General features: G+C 40.3%; 1 protein-coding gene across 1 annotated transcript; it reads right to left on the bottom strand.

Annotated features, from left to right (window-relative positions):
• Window positions 1–8,093: 8,093 nt before the first annotated feature.
• Window positions 8,094–12,566, bottom strand: LOC131241131 (probable transcription factor GLK2). The gene is made up of 6 exons (XM_058239806.1): window positions 11,883–12,566; window positions 11,168–11,308; window positions 9,987–10,301; window positions 9,506–9,580; window positions 9,272–9,376; window positions 8,094–8,563 (listed from the first exon to the last, which is right to left on the bottom strand). Exons 1-6 carry the CDS (start codon window positions 12,318–12,320, stop codon window positions 8,414–8,416), a joined length of 1,224 nt encoding a protein of 407 aa, XP_058095789.1. The 5' UTR covers window positions 12,321–12,566; the 3' UTR covers window positions 8,094–8,413.
• Window positions 12,567–17,625: the final 5,059 nt, after the last annotated feature.

Raw genomic sequence — 17,625 nt, 5'->3', positions numbered from 1 at the left:
ACAACTCAATAGGATCACATCAATCCCGAGTTGAAAATCTCACAAATATTACCAAATTTAATCTCGACATATTAATCAAAATAAGACGAACATTGGATGTAAAATCATAGTAAATAATTTGACATTCATGAATATGGAGTGAATAAATTGTTTAACATAACTTTTTTAAAGATGCTAATATTTGAAGTAGGCAAAATACTCATTTGTGCTGATCCTTTTAGGGGATGACCCATGGCAGAGCACCGGTGTTGATCCTTTCAGGGTATGACCCTTGGCAGAGCACCGGTATAACCTTTTAGGGACAAAAGCCCAGGGTAGTGCACCCGTGTGCACTAATCCTTTTAAGGAATTATCCAGGGTAGAGCACCCGTGCCGATCCTTTTGGGAATGACCCTGGGCAGAGCTCTCATGTCGTGCTAATCATTTCAGGAATAACCCTGGGCAGAGCACTCGTAAGAATCATTGTATAAAACAAATAATTGTTTACAAAAGATGCATCTAACTTACAAGAAAATATGACAGACGTAATGTCTATATTCACATAATGAATATTCATTATCATCACTATATAATATTAAATGAAAAAAATAATACTTGCATTGGTTCAAATAATAAAAAAAATATTTCAATGTCTAGATTATATAAGGCAATCAATTATGAATTTTTCAATGGGGAATGATCACTTACCTGCTGTGGAAAAATAATCTGAAGCGATGCTAATTAGATTCAGTCAATTTGGTGGAACGGCTTGATGTACGCTACCTCCACTTAGGATCTCTCTCTCTCTAGAATAATTGCAAGGGATACTGGAAAAACCGACAACGCATCATTGGGGATTGAGTCAGTGAGTCATGAACTCGATGTTAAACCCTCACGGATACTCTCCCTTCTCTTGATCTCTCTTTTTCTACTCACAATCTTTCTTTTGTGATTTTCTCTCTCGTTTTCTCTAGATAGCATAAGAAAATGGGGTATAAAAATAATTTCAGGTGAGTTAGTGGGTTGGGAGTCCATTGGACGATTTTGAATGATTAGTGGGTCTCACCATGATGATATCATGCATGGTGGATGGGTTCACATCCGCAACTGTACCGCGGAGAAGTAAGAAAGAGAGGGAGTCGTGGAGGAGAGGGCTCGTTTGAGGGTGACGTGCGTCAGCATGTCACTTACTTTTGTTGTTTTTGTTATTTTTTTGAAGAGTGGGCCCCACAACTATGATTTGATAAATCCACACTATTCATCAGTTTTGCCCGACAAGGTTAGGGCATGAGCCAAAAAATGAGGGCCATCCAAAGCTCATGTGGGCCACATCATATGCAACGGTGGGTTAACGGTGGAACCCACCGTTTAAAAGAAACAGAGTATTGCATTTCTGGTTTTTGGATCAAAGGATTTGACCGTTGGATCATCATGGTTCGTCCATTTTCGGACCGTTTGGCTTTTAAGGCATAGAGCTATTTTCTGAAACTGCAGAACGTTTCGGATTTAAGATCCGACCATTCTCAGTCACCCATAAAGCCATAGGCCATTTTAGATCCACACCGTCTTAAGGCTCTGACCAGACTCATCACACCGTCTCGTGCCAGTTCGCATAAGGTCGCGAGGGAGCGACCACTCTGCGACACGATGCGCATGTGCGAAGTGCGCCATCTAGCGCCACTACTGCCTCACTACCTCACTGCCCATGCCCACACCCATGCTCACGCCCTCGCCCGTGCCGGGGCCCGAGCGCACGCGCGCGGCGTGTGTGTGTTCCAGTGCGTGTGTATCACCTCCTCCAAAAGCTCCAAGTAAGAATACTCTTCACAACATCTTATATAAACCATAAAAAGATTTCAACCATTTTCGATGTAGGACAAAGCACACACCGCACTTTTTTTAATTCAAAATTTTCAAAAAGCATTTTGACGGGAAAATCTCAAAATTTTGAAAATTTTGAATTTTGAATTTTTTTATTTTGAAAAACCATTGGTTTTCAACACATATAGTACCATGTTGGCACATATGCATGTGACATGTATGTGCCTAAGCTTTATTACACATGCATGGAGCTTAGCAATGTTCCAAATTTTAAATTTTTAAAGAGAGTTTCTATTATACTTAGGCTGTATGACAATCTATATAGGCAGCTACTCCAGAATTGTGCACATATTAATTCAAATAAATTTGACCAGATTGAGCCCTTTGTAGACAAGTCATGAACAATCTCCACATGACAGGTAGACTCCCAGGAGTTTCAGCACCCGGTCAAGGGTTTGAACATCCATGGGTGGTGAAATCCCACTACGGCGTGAGTGTGTGGGGGGTGTGTATGCATGTGTTTGTTAAAAAAAAAAAAAACAATCATAGCCTTTCATCCATGGATGCTTGTTTATGGAAAAGAACCTTTGGATAATTTTCATTTAACTGTCCATTAAATATTTATAAATTTGCTATTTAGATAATGGAATAACAGTGATTTTGGATTCATGATCCATCTACACTGGGTACCATAATTCAAACAATTTAATTAGACCACTGATATGCCATATTTGTAATTTCTAAGTGATTGCATACAATCCATCACACTTTTCCAAAATATCAAAGTTTTTTAATTTTAAAAAGGGAATCTTTTCGAGACTTGAGAATTACCCGTGTTAGAGTGGGATTCGGTGGTGATCCCTCCCGTTAGGACCGTTGTCGCCGGATTTTGGCTAACATACACGATCAATGTGGAAATGCGCCCTCCGATGGACCTACAAAAAACATGAAAGATATGGATAATAAAAGGTGTCCGTAGCTGGCTATGGACCCTTCGATGCCTAGATTAGGCTTTGTAGGTGATAATATTAGCGGTGTAGTGTATGGTTTTAGATCTCACCTCCCCCTTTCTAGTTTAGGATGGGTGTATATATAGGTTTCGAAGGTGGTTTTGAAATTGTCATGTATTAAACTTACGAGTGCTGGAGAACTCCTAGCGCGAGCTCCTTCTCTTATGGGTTCCTTACTTACATTGTAGACATTCCTAGTATCGCAAGTCTCTTCCCACCGAGCTCTATCCTCAGATAGCTCAGCTTGGGGCTCGTCTCTACGTCAAAGGAACTGCTCATCCTGTGTTGACGGCCCTTCTGCTTCAACTTTGGTTACTCTAGCTCGAGGTCTACCTCAACTAAAAGTAGACTTGTAGATAATTGTCCCTCTTCCTTTGTGAGAGACCGGTTCGATTTTTCCCACAATAAGGACAGTACTGGTTGGCTCTCTATGGACCCATCATTATGCATGTGATTTTTCCCACAATAAGGACAGTACTGGTTGGCTCTCTATGGACCCATCATTATGCATGTGTTTTATCCAAGCCGTCTATCCATTTTCCTGCACGTTTTAGGAAATGAGAACAAAGATAAGGCAGATCCAAATCTTAGGTAGACCACGCCACATAAATAGTGGCAATTGAATGCCCAATGTTGAAACGTTTATGGCTCACTATAATGTTTATTTGACATCCAACCTGTTGATTAGATTATGAACGGAAAGCACAAATATCAGCTTGATACAAAACTTTTATGGCTCCCAAAAAGTTTTTAATGGTGGGCATTCAGTCACCACTATCTCCTATGGTGTGGTCCACCTGAAATTTGGATCTACCTCATATATTCTATCGTGCTCTAAAATGAGTTGGCAAAATCAATGGCCGACTTGAATAAAACAAATTTATGGTGGGACCGTAGAGCTAGCATCGACTAGCACCAACCAACGGTACTGAAGGTGTCACTAGGCGGATTTCCTGCAAAGCCTTCCCACAAAGTATCTGCCCTTGAAAGCTAGGTGGGGTCCACTGTGATGTTTACAAGATATCCACCTTATCCATTCATTCTACAAGCTCATTTCAGGAACAAGCAATCAAAAACTAGGCGGATCAAAAACTCAAGTGAGCCACAATAGAAGAAACAGTGAGGATTGATCAACCACTGTTGAAACATTCGTATGGCCACAAAAGTTTTGTATTGGGTAAACTTTTTGTGTTTTCAGTTCATCCTAGTAAGAAAGATCTTATAAATGGTTTGGATGGCATATAAACATTAAGGCGGAGCACGTGAAGATTTCAAAAGTAGATATTTCTTTCTACATTTTTTTTCCTTTTGCATGGCCTCAATCGGTTTTGGATTCACCCAATTTTTTATAGCATGTCTTAAAATGAGATTTATAAATAGGATGATCAAAGTGGATTTCTAAAAAAACCTCACAATGGCCCCATCTAGCTTCTTAGGAACATATGCAGAAAGCCATTCATAGGAAGTTTGCGTCCGCCAATAGCACCCGCCGCAGCAATACCCTTGTGGTACGATATGGCCCAAGCTCTGCGAGAATAGGTCATGTATGTGTTTCATCCATACAGTCCATCTATTTTTCTAGATCATTTTAGAGCACTGACCCAAACATGATGTATATCCAAAGCTCTTGGACCACATCATAAAATAAAATGAGGATTGAATGCCCGCCGTTGAAAATTTTTTAAAGCCCAATGTGATGTTTTATTTTCCATACAGCGAGTTCATAAGATCACATCTGAAAGATAACATAAATATAAGTTTGATACAAAACATCTATGGTCACAAGGAGTTTTCAACGGTCACAAAGGCCTGGATGAAAATTTTCTCCCATTGTGCACATAGTAATATATCATCAATATCATATTTTCATCTCCTTTTAAAATAAGGGTAAACATATCATTTTACTCTCATTAGTAGGTTGGGAAAGATCTATCAGTAAAGATAAAAGTTGAAAGTATGCTCTCCTGTGGCATTGTTGAGGAATTTTTGAGTAAAAATCTCAATTTTTTATGGGGTGGAAAGAAGGAGATTTTCGGTTCCCCAGTGATAAATCTGTCTCGGTTTATTGTCAATCATCACCATAAGCTGATAATCCAGACCCCCCGAAACATGCTGGTTAGACAATCCTAGTCTTCCATTCTGTTGAATTCTGTTGACTATGTAAATGGTCACTGATAATGGGCCGGTTTACCGTTATGTTTTTTTTACCATCCAACCTTCATAAGGTCACGTAGACATGGATGAAGTGAAAACATAAATATCAGCTTATCCGAAACTTCTCCAGCTCCCAAGAATTTTTTGATGGTGGACGTTCAATTCCCATTTTGTGGTCCACTTAAGCCTTGAACCTCACTCATTTTTTTTGGATCATATCTTAAAATGATCTGAGAAAAATGATGAACAGCGTGGATAAAACACTTACATTACGGTGGGCCCCACAGAGCCCTGCCCGGAGGGTAGGACGCAATCCGCGTCCCTCTTAACGGGCTGATAGTTAGTTGTTTAGAAACCTACGGCCATCCGGTGGTGAATGGGTGATTCTGAACGATTAGATGAGTTTACTATAAATCTAGTACTTCTATGTCAACGGAAAACACATGTAAAGAACACACGAACCTTTCAAGGATATCCCATCGAAACCTGCGATCAATGGCCTCACGGCATTCCCTTCATTGGATGCCCTCTCAATCTGAGACCCTCCAGATGGAAGGTCCAGATTCGCGGACCTTATGGAAAGTTTGTACCATGTGGAGACGAAATGCTTCTCGGCCGGTGTCTCGCTCCTTCTTCCCCACCACTTGATGATCTAGACGGTTCATCAGGAAGTTCCCAGCGTCGATGGTCTCTATGGGCTTCACATGGAAAAATTCAAACTCATCTGCCTGTTTCCATACCACCAAAAATAACTTAGGTTAAATCTTTAAATTAAATTTTTTCTTAAGTTAGTTTAGTAAACACGATTGCAAAGTAACTTATCCTCAAGTCTTCTTTCTTTTTTTATTTTAGCTTTTTAACTTCTCACTTCTCTCTCTCCATCCATCCATGTCAAAAGAGGCACCACATAATGAACCGCCCACATGTCCACATTGAAGGTGGGGCCCACATGACGGATCACAATTATTAACATGGGCCCACATAATGTATAGTCTACATCAAAGCTCGCTGCTAATAATAAATAACCCACGATAAAAAATGGAGGATATAATGGACGATGCACTTCAAAGGTGGGGCTGACATGATGTAAAATTCGTAAAATTCTCATCGAAGGTGAACTCCACATAATGGGCAATGAACATTGAAGTTGGGCCCCACAGCCCACATCCAAGGCAAGCCCCATATGATGTGCAATGCACATTAAAGGTGGGCCCACATGATGGGCAACACACATCACAGGTAGGCTCCATATGACCTACAACTGATGATGATGAGCCCCACATGATCATAGATGGTCCACATCAAAGGATGTCTCTAATGATGAGTGGCCTATGTCCAGGGTAGGCCATGCATGATGGACAACCCATATTGGATGTGGGGCCCACGTGATGGACAGTCCACATCAAAGTTAGGCTCCACATGATGGAGGTGGATATTGAAGGTGGCCCAACATAATGGATGATGTACATTAAAAGTCACCCCACATAATGAAAGACCCACATCAAAGGTGGAGCCCATATAATGAACGTTCCACATCAAAGGTTGGCCCCACTTGATGGACGATGGATGTGAGGGGATCATACTGACTTGAGGCATAAATACTCATGATGTTGGAATCGAAACATGCTTTTCTACCTTTTACTTTGTTTTCCAAACATATTTATCCACAAATTAGTTGTAAACCAAGATAAGTTACTAATAGTATAAGTAACTTATCTAAAGTAAATTACAATCCAAATGCCCGAGCAAGAAGCTGCTCTTTTGGACCGTTGGTTCTAGTTCACTTTGTATGGACTATCATCCCCGATGAGTACAATTCTTTCCACGTGGACCTTTTGTGGGAATCATCACATGGTAGGGCATGCAGAAGGGGCGAGCAGATCGGGTGTATGATCACACTACCGTATTACCCATTGCGAATTCTTTGTATATTTCTTATTATGGTGGCCCACCAATGATCGGCGCATACCATTCCACTGGATTGAGCATGGCCCTAAATCACCCTGATTGAATGATCACTCTAACCATCAGAATTTTGGGACTATGTTCAAGTAGCACCATCATTTTGTTCCCAAAGAGAAATGATCACCTACAACCCATACATAAAAGCGGTTGTAGGTGCTCATTCCTAGGGCTGTTCACGAGCCAAGCTAGCTCGAAAAGCTCGCTCGACTCGGCTCGAGTCAGCTTGCATTGACTCGGCTTGAATGGCCGATTCGAGCCAAGCCAAGCTAATTATTTGAAGCTCGAGTTGAGTTCAAGCCAAGCTCGACCAGGGGGCATTTCAACTCGACTCGACTCGAACTCCACTTGACTCGAAGCTCGAACTTGGCCCGATTAATAAATATTATATATATATATATAAAAGTTTTAAGTTTAAAATTAAAAATTAAAAATTAAAAAACAAACCCTAGAGTCTCTACCCGACCGCACGAACCCCCTTCCCTTTTCCTTTCTTCTCTTTCTCTGCCCACTGCCAGCGGCACGCCCGCCCCGAACACCACCACCAGTTTTCATTTCAGCTCCACAATAGTATGATTTCAATCTCTTGAGATCTACTTCTTAGGCGAGAAACCCAAGAAATTCGAGATAGGTTCTTTTCAGATTTGTTAGAGTTTCAAGGAAATCCAATAATCTAATTAGCTAGAGCTCTTTGCTTGGATTTCTGATCTGTGTTCTGCTCTGTTTCTTTTCTAATACTTGAATTTTTGCTGGTGGAAGAAGAACAAGAACAGATCGGTTCTTACAGGTTTTCTCATCCGATTTGAAGCTTTGTTTAGTTTTTTCATCGGATTTTGCTTTGATTCTCTTAAGATTTTAGAATTTTTCATCAATGGAGGAGGATCAAGAACAAAATCCATTACTCTCTCACCCAACAAGCTCGAGCTCGATTCGAGGTAAACTCGACTCGACTTGAACCACTAGCTCGACTCGACAGCTTTGGTAAACAAGCCAAGCTTCAATGTTGAGCTTGAGGCCAAGCTCGAGCTCAAGCTCGAACTCGAGTACACCATGGACAAGCCAAGCCAAGCTTGGCCCACCTCGACTCGACTCGGCTCGATGCCCACTTCTACTCATTCCTCGTTCATCCATTAAAATGCAAACATGATCTAGAAACAACAAGACAACTGAAAAAGAAACATATCTTGAACTAGGACATAAATATCCTCATTATTACAGCCTCTTACAAAAACCACTGCTTAATCATTTATTATCATGAAGGGAAAAGGTACAATGGCACGTATTCAACGTTTGCATGTGCAGCCTATGTGATAGGTGGACCAGCCTGATTTTTAGGGCCAGGGCCTGATAATGGTGGTCCACACTTCATGAATGGTCTAGAACTTGCACACGTAAGCTCCATACTATATTTCTCTTCATGGGTCCTTCACAAATAGGAAATGTCGTCGAATTTGGGTTTTTTGGAACCCGATCAGATGGTCATGTTATCAAGCACGAGATGGTGGTATTTTTGGAATTCCTTGGCGTTGAAGTTCCACTAACACACCTTCCAGAGAAGGGGGCTTCAGCCCAAGAGGAAGTGGCAGCCATGGCTTTTCTAAAATATCTCCAAGAACTGCGTCCACGGTCTCTTTTGACTGTTAACATAAAAAAATTAGCAACATATATGAGAACACGTCCATGTTTGCTGTTCGAAGTTCTAATATCTCAGCACTTAGAAAAGAAAAGACATACTACTAACATGATGGACCAACATTCGGTCCTGTTAAAATAAATGAAGTTTGTCATGAGATACATGCATATAAGATTTTTGCAGGCTTGCATACATGTGCATGTAGCATGTGGGCACATGCACGTGCATGTATGATGGAAGAACTGCTAATGAAGGAAGAGATTTGCTCCAATTCATCCCACCCTATTGCACGTCTGAATGCATTAGAGCTCAACGTTGCGAAGGAAAAAGGTTGAGAGTAGGAAGGGACTGCTTCGATCCTTGCATCCGCCACTACATATGCCAGAGTGGCAGGTGTGTAATATCCAAGCCGTCCATCATAAGGGTGCCACTATTTAAATTCCCTATCCCAAGAATCAGGTAAGTCCACTAGTCAGGTGGACCACAATTAACTGACAAATGTACGGTTGTGAAAAAATCTGCCGAATTTTCCTAACCCAACCTCTTATTTCTAATAACATGGTGAGGTACACATGCTGTATGGCTTGGATATTGCACGTGTGCGCATCAATAGCGTATGAGGTGGCGTGTGCATTAGCTGACTAGCACATGCTTAGCAAAGCATCATAACAAGGGTATCTATAAAAAGAGAAAAATAGAGTGGATATCTCACCGGATGGGTGTCGAATTGAAGGTTGGGATCGGATGGCCCACTTGGGATGGGAATGCTGTTGCCTGCTTTATACATTGCGTGGGGTGGGAAGCCCGGAACAGGCCTCTGCATTGATTTTTTTTTTTATTAGTTTTCCAAACAAAGTAAGCTCAGCGCTTTGATAAGAGAAGAAAAATGCAAATCATGCATTTGATAAAAAAAAAAGGAAAGAGAAGGGAAAGGGGAAGGAGATACCGCTGTTGTCAATGGCTGAGGGAAGAAAGGAGTTCCTTGTGTGAAGGGACTTGCTACCCACGCTCCTTTAGGGCTCTGAAACATAAGACCCACGTTAAGATAGATATATAGATAAATAGATGGATGGAGATACTTGGGGGGGAGAGAGAGAGAGAGAGAGAGAGAGAGAGAGAGAGAGAGAGAGAGAGAGAGAGAGAGAGAGAGAGAGAGAGAGAGAGAGATGGTCTTGTAGCTGTGTGTGTGAAACATGCCCTTCTGTCTATATGTGTGAGTGTTGAGGTGAGAGAGAGAGAGAGAGAGAGAGAGAGAGAGAGAGAGAGAGATGGTCTTGTAGCTGTGTGTGTGAAACATGCCCTTCTGTCTATATGTGTGAGTGTTGAGGTGTGTGTGTGTGTGTGTGTGTGTGTGTGTGTGAGAGAGAGAGAGAGAGAGAGAGAGAGAGAGAGAGAGAGAGAGAGAGAGAGAGAGAGAGAGAGATTACACGTTGGTGTACGGGGTGCTGCCAATAAGAAGGATCTGGTGGTAGTGCCGCCCAAGGTAGCCGTAGAGGTGGAGGGGAATGTACTAGATGCTTGGGCCACACATTTACCAAAGATTGATCTACGGTTGGATGTCCCCACACGTGCAACGGTCTGAAAGTCTGGACGGTGGTGGGGGGAGGGAAACCCATTGTAGGTGCAACCCATGGGCTCACCTCCCTTTTGCTTCCACCACCATACATTTGTCGTCTTTGGCTCCAATTCGCCGCCTCAGCTGCTTCCCTCGCTAGCAAATGTTTCCGATGTGACCGGTATTTCTACACAACCAAAATCCACTCTCTTAAAACACATACAGTATTCTCTCTAATTCCATGCCTAAGATTTTCAAATGGAATGAAATTCTACTAATTCGCATTATCTACCCATAATCAATCATGAAAAGATTAGCATGGATTTTGAGCATATGGAAATGTTCAGGTACATCAACTGCTACAAGCTATTTCTTTCTGCTGGAATGATAGAAAGATATGGAAACAAAGAAAAACCAACAAAGAAGGAAAGCTCTGAGCTCTTGAGAGGACTTCTTGTGTTTGAGGCGAAGCTCTTGTTCGTAGCTAATCTAAATGAGGAAAATATATATATATATATATATATATATATATATATATATATATATATATATATATATAGGATATGGGTTTAGACAAGAATCCGTATAAACCCAACCCTCTCTAAAGTTTCAAAAATTAGAGAGAGAAGAAAAGCTTAAAAACAACTGAAACCCTAAAATCTAGTGTTTTTTTCTTTTCCGAGAGTTGTGAACTTTGTAATCTCTTTCAATTTTCTTAGTTAGAACAGGTGGCTATTTGAGTTCTTTTTTATACTTCAAACAAACCCCGTGATTTCAATCCATTAAAAACAACGTGTAAGAAAGAGAAAGAGAGAGAGAGAGAGAGAGAGAGAGAGAGAGAGAGAGAGAGAGAGAGAGCTAACAAACCAATTCCTTCCTATAAAAAGATAACAACAGTCTTTTTTTTTCTTGCTTAGGCCACTAGAAAAATAACTTCTGGGACATCAAGTACAAAATCAGAAAATCAACAGAAAAGAACCAAAAAAATCACCAACTAACTTAAAAAATAATTGAAAAGAAAATTAAAAATCACAAGGTGGAGAAGAACAATACTTGAAGATGGCTGGCAATGTTATGGCGAGTGAGACAATCAATCCCCATGAGCTCTAAGATCCTTGAAGGGACTGCCTTATCCACTCCCAATTGTTCTACTGCTTGTACAAACCTCCGGTGCAGCTCTGGTGTCCAATCCACCTGTACACACGCACAAAACCCAATTCAGGAAAAATAAATAAATAAACAACAGAACACAGAACACAGGGATTCATGAGAAATGAAAAATCTTTTTTGCCATCTCCAAATCCATATTCCCTCTCTCCCAAAACGTCAATTGCTCGCGTACACCATGTACATTCAGACCAACCATCTCATTGGATTGTTCAGAGAGAGAGAGAGAGAGAGAGAGAGTTGCACCCAATACCGTCAGCTCATGTTAGCAGACCCAACCCCCTTGGCTCGATGGCACAAAACCCAATAAAGAAAAACCCAGAAAAAGACGAATAATCACAAAAAAATAAAATAAAATTATAAAAAAAGATTTTGCTAGCATACGCCAAGGTCCGTCACTGGGATACGCCACCATCCATGCCATTGGATAGGTGTGCCCGTGATTTTCATAATTCATCTCTTCGAGAGAGAGAGAGAATTTTCATAATACATCTCCCACAGAGAGAGAAAGAGAGAGAGAGAGAGAGAGAGTGAGAGGATGGTTGTAGTTGCACCCCAATACAACCAGCTCACGTTAGCACACACAGCCTTGTCTATTTACCTTCACTTTCCTCTTGCCTTGAGATCCTTTGGCCTGCGGTTTTGCCGGTTTCCGTACTCTACTGCCATCTGACGATCCCGAATTCGTCGTCACCACAGACTCCTCCCTCCTATCTTCCTCCACCGACACCTCCTTCGATGGCTTCTCACCCTCCTCTCTCTTCACTTCCTCTTTTTCGACCGTCGTTGATGACGAAGGCGACACATTCACCTCTGACTCCACCGACGATAACTCCGCAAGGAGTTCTTGCTCCACCTCCAAATCCTGCAAGACATCTCCGCCATCGATCTCGACGAAGAGATCATGGAGGTCGATGTCATTAAGAAAGTCCCCGGCTGAGAACTCTTCGGAGAACTCGTCAGAGCCGCTGATGAAGAAGCCCGAGATCTCTCCTTCTTTCTCATCCTTGGGGCTTCTAAGGGGTGATACCGAAAGCATTCCACCATGCAAAGGTGTTACTTACAATCTTTGCGTATCATATATTACATGCCACTAACATGAATAGAGCTATTTGATACATGAACTTGAATTTTCAACGGAATTCAAGAAGAAGGAGAAAGATCTTGGTATTTTCGTAATTTGTTGCAGTGTGTATGTTGAAATGGAGGAGTTGGACTTTGAAGAGTGTGGTTTGGTGTGGTATGGATTTTTGAATATAGAAGAGAGAGAGAGAGAGAGAGAGAGAGAGAGAGAGAGAGAGATTGGATCTCAACCACAACTCCTTCTGAGATTTTGTTTATTGGTTTTGTTTGGACTTGCATTTCTTTTTTCAGGATATGTGGACTAGCGTTTTTCGATTTTTTTTAAAATTCTGGAGTTCTTTCTGCCTCTGTGGAGACTCAATTGCAGCGTATGTCGCCACCCCTGATTTGCACTGTCCATATTCTAGTTATTATAAATAATATACTCCCTTATTATCAGCCTCAGTGATGATCCTAGCCTTTGATTTTTCGATTTGGATAGTGGCCGGTGAAAACCCTTTCCTTAATATTTCGTGTAGAGATTGGAATGTTGAAAAGCATTCTAATTTACATTTCTCAACATGTCTTTTATATCATATATTACACAACATGAACGGTACCGATCATATCGAAACTTAACATGTGGACCCCAATGGACGGAGACACGCACCGGATCCTGTGTCGCGACAGAGGCAAAACGAAGAAGAACTCTTGGGACAGAGGCTCCAAAATAGTGCCAGAAGACCGGCGTTGGATAAGGGAAAAGAAGCCGGGTCTTGTAGTCCGCGGTCTATTTAATTAATTTGAATTGCCGTAGTGCGGTCATAAGTATCGGTGATCAGAACCGTCCAAAGGCCCAAGATGAGTCGGTCCAAGAGGTTCGCCTCAGAATAGGCAATCAAAAAGTATAAGTACTCTAACAGTACTAGCCGTTTGATCTATAAAATGATAATATCATAGAAGATCAAAGGCTCACATTAACGTGTAATTCTAGGAACATCTTCACAGAAAAAGAGGACCGTTCGTGGTCTACTCATGGTGGGGACTACCTTTCTAAGTGGATCTTACATTGAACCAAGTGGCCCACGTGGGGGAGTACGATTTGCTTTAATGTTCCGAAGACTAGGTCCCTTTTACAAAGAATGAAGTGGAAAAGCGACTCGTCTGTGGGCATGTGAAACGTTTACCACACCCTTTCCACTCAGAGTCCGTAAAACACCCAATTTCTGTGGACCAACCATGTTGTATGTTGTATATATAAGCTATGCTCCGTGCATCAATTAATAAAATTTATTTTAACTGTAGATAAAAAATTTGAACTGTAAAAAATTCTTATATGGGCCACATCAATGGAAAAGATGTGAATCAGTGGCTAAAACCTTTAAGTTCTCGTGGTGTGACCCGTATGATTTCTTCATCAGGCTTAATTTCGTATATTATTTTAATAATATTGAGACACATCTTATGGACAGGTTTGATGAAATATATATGTCATGGTTGTCCCACGCAGTAACTTACGGTCTTCGTACAATCCGTATTTTTACTGTGGTGTGGTCCACTTTACTTTGTTATCTTGCTTATTTTTTGCATTAGGACCAATCATTAAGAAAAGAAGCAGTTGGAGGGAGTGGATTTAAAACAGATGAAAAGGTGGGCCAACAGAGCTTGGGTGTTTTACGCGCTGCGTAGAATAGGAGTCGGAGCCGTCCCGTAGCCTATCCTTGTCCTTTCTTATAATGGCAGATACGTCCCTTTCCATCTATTTCTTTCCCATTCACATGGCTCCCCTTTCATTGGGAGCGCGTTTTATCTCTGTCGCGATGGAGACTCCAGCGTGTGCTGCGACCACTGGGGCCCACATTTTGATCCGTAAAATGATCAGAACCGTCCATGGTTTTGAACCTACTCTATAAACATGACATGGAGAAAATTAAGATGAACGAATGATTTGGATCATCACTATCTGCAGATTACGCAGGGGAGGACGTGAGGTTGAGCACCGTCTCTCTCGTGAGGATAACTATTCCGAATTCACGGAACTTCTCTAGACTCCTCACAGAGACTTCTTGAATCCACAAGGAAAGAAAGCAGAAAATAGGAATAAATTCTAATATATTCGAAATTGGTTAATGAATGAATAAAAACGAGTTCACAACCCTTTAAACAGGGATAACAAGCAATGGAAAACTCCTAGAATTCGCAACTCACTATAAATAGTAAACTTATTATTTATAGATGGTCGTAATGTCTACGAGTGCGAAAGGTTTTCGGCCAAAAATAATGTCCTATTTGGCTTCACCAAACCGTTCTCCTAATTATTTTAAGCTCTTTTCACGTTGGGCACAACTCTTAAAGCCCGACGGATGAAGAGTTATAATCAAACTAAAACTTATTATTTATAGTAAAAACGAAATTAAAATAGGGAAACGACCTTTGATCCAGGGATTTTTCGCAATTCCGAGTTGTGTAACCCGGCATAGCGGGTTAGTTGGCTAAAGTAGCTCGTTCTACCCCAAAATCATATATTTTACGTCAGATTACTCATTCCGGATTGCGAGATACGCCCGATCTAAGGTTTGACGATCCAGATCACTTCTGTCGTCGACCGGGCCTTTTCTGATCCTTCTTGGCCATGAAACTGTCCGCGACCCGCTTTACATCAGCAGATGAATTTAAAACACTGACAAGAAAATTTTCAATGGCTTGCGTTCAACCCTAAAAATCGAAGATTAATATGATCCGTGAAGAGCCATTACAGGATAATATTATTTTTTTAAATAATATTAAATAAATATGGATGGTGCAAATTATCGGACCATCACTCTGGATGGAGACATACAATGCATCCTAAATCGCAATAGAGGTAAAACGAACTCCTCGCTGGCAACAAGGCTTTTGGTCCAACAGCTCCATTCTGCTACGTGGAATTGGCAGAAGCTGGCACTTTCCAAACTTAAAGTTTGGCAGTGCTGAATCAATTTTTTCCATTTTTAGGGAATAAAAATGTCTATCCATCTCTTTTGTAACACAGGTTATTGTTTTAAAAGGAGAAATGTTTTTTTAAAAGGATATGGGTCCCATCGAAAATTAAAATTGGATTAATATCTTGACTGATTTGATTTGCTCATTTTAAATAGACCATTGTGAATCTATATTAGTGTTTTTTCTATTTTATGTTTGAATTTCTCGTGACCCATGGTTACATTAACGTTGTGCATTAATTTTGAAATATTTTCTCATGTGGAGTTCATTTATGATGAGTTTTTTCCTTAAATTTAGAGTGATGACAGAAAATTAAAACTTGTTACATTTGAATAGGTTTGATTTGCTTCACGACAACTTAATGGACCCTACATAATATGTGAATAGGTTCAAAACATATGACCCTTCTACATGAGATTTATTTGGTCATTTTATTCATCTTCTTTCTTCCTTAATCCTTTTTCTTTCATTTTTCCTTGATTCTTCCTTCCTTCTTTAGTTTCCTTTTATATATATATATAGATATATATATATATATATATATATATATATATAATTGAGTATGAATGGTGTGAGCTTAAGAAAGGAAACTAAGGAAGGAATGAAGAATGAAGGAAAAAGGAATGAATAAGGAAGAAGAAAGAAGGGAACAAAAAATACATTCTTCCCCTCCGTAAAATAAAAAAAAATTTAAAAAAAATTTATAAAAAAAAAGGAAAAAGGAAGATTGAAGGAAGAAAGAAGGGAAATAAAAAAACACAATCCTCCCCTCTCTTAAAAAACAAGGATGAAAGAACGAAATGGCCAAATGACCGTCGTGCATAAGGCTCCCATGTTTTAAACCCACCAATATCTTATGTAAGATCCACTAGGTTATCGTGAAGCAAATCCAACCCGTTTGCATGTAAAGGATTTTAATTTTATGTCATCGGCACAAGTTTGCGGGAAAAACTCATCACAGATTGACAATATAAACCAAAACAATTTAGAATTAATATAGTACAATTTTAGTGTAGTTGTGGGCCACAAAGAACTTCAAATAAAAAATAAAAAAATGTAACTACGTATTCACAACTATCCAATTAAAATGAACGAATTAGATCGGCCAAGGGGTAGACTGAATTTTAATTTTTAATTTTTAGTGGAGCCCACATCCTTTTGAAAAAAAAATGTTTCTCATTTCGAAACGAGAACCGACCGTAGGACGGACATTTATTTTTTAAAAATGAAAAAATAAATTTAAAGCTATAAAAACTTAAGTACAGAAAGGACGGTCTCTTGCCACAACCATGTTATAGGGCTATTTAGACCAAAAACTCCTACTAAAAGTGAGAATAGTCGATACAGTAGAGAGACGATGGAATGGGAATACGGTGGTATCTATCTCTACAGTAAATGAAGCAGGCCAATGCATCAATCTTGAATGTCCATCTAATTAATCACACAATAGATGGAAGATGGTATGAAATACAAAAGTATTGGATGGTGCTAACCACCTGATCAGTCTCCCTTAGAGTGAAGGCATAAAACAAAGATATTTAAAAGTCGACATTCAAATCAGATAAAGTGATTAAAAGTAACAGTAACAATTGTCTGAATTTGTTAATTTAACGTTTGAACTATGATGCATCCATGATAGCGTCCACTAGATGGACGGTTCAGATTGGCACGTCACCCTGCTACGTTTACAGTGGAGAGATGTCTTTATCATGTCCTCATCATGCGGCTATAACAGTCAACTTATGCTACTGGAACATGCGTGAGTGGTTCGATGATTGGAACTGTCCATGTTCTAGAATCTATGCTATACGTCCATCATAGTAAACTTACACTGTATGGATGGTTGTTACCATTATTATCTATGGATGAATTAGAACAATGAAAAGCATATTTTAAATGGATTACATTCAATTTTAAATACCAAAGGTTAGGATCGCATCCGAACCATAATTATTGTAATAGGACAATCTGATCATGTTGGCCCTACTGACCTCGGTGTTGAGTTGATGTGGTAAAAGTTTGTGGGCCTGTTGACACTCCACTAGTCAAAACATGGCGACATGGCTTGTTAACTTTGGTGGGCCCTCGATTTGAGTGGATAGGCCGCTTAAAACAAGCTAGATTGGTAGCTAATGGACCAGATTGAGGCGAATCTAATAGAAATGGCTATGTCGGAGCCAGTTTTGACAGAACGGCACTCCTTGGGCTAGTTTACACGGTTCTGCACTAAATCGGAATTGGCTCCGCCTGTTGCGGTCTTTTTTGAGAGTTTCATGCGTACGTTGGCTTTGTCTCAGGCT

This window comes from Magnolia sinica, chromosome 3, assembly GCF_029962835.1.
Source record: "Magnolia sinica isolate HGM2019 chromosome 3, MsV1, whole genome shotgun sequence".
In the NCBI taxonomy this organism is placed as follows: domain Eukaryota; kingdom Viridiplantae; phylum Streptophyta; class Magnoliopsida; order Magnoliales; family Magnoliaceae; genus Magnolia; species Magnolia sinica.
This window is presented reverse-complemented; position numbering and strand designations above follow the sequence as displayed.

Coding starts and splice junctions, on each gene's coding strand:
- LOC131241131 (XM_058239806.1), bottom strand. CDS start 12,320: ATGCTTTCGGTATCACCCCTTAGAAGCCCCAAGGATGAGAAAGAAGGA. Junction 11,309..11,882: donor AAGGCAAGAGGAAAGTGAAG/GTAAATAGACAA, acceptor GCGTGTGTACAG/GTGGATTGGACACCAGAGCT. Junction 9,581..9,986: donor AGCACCCCGTACACCAACGT/GTAATCTCTCTC, acceptor CTTATGTTTCAG/AGCCCTAAAGGAGCGTGGGT.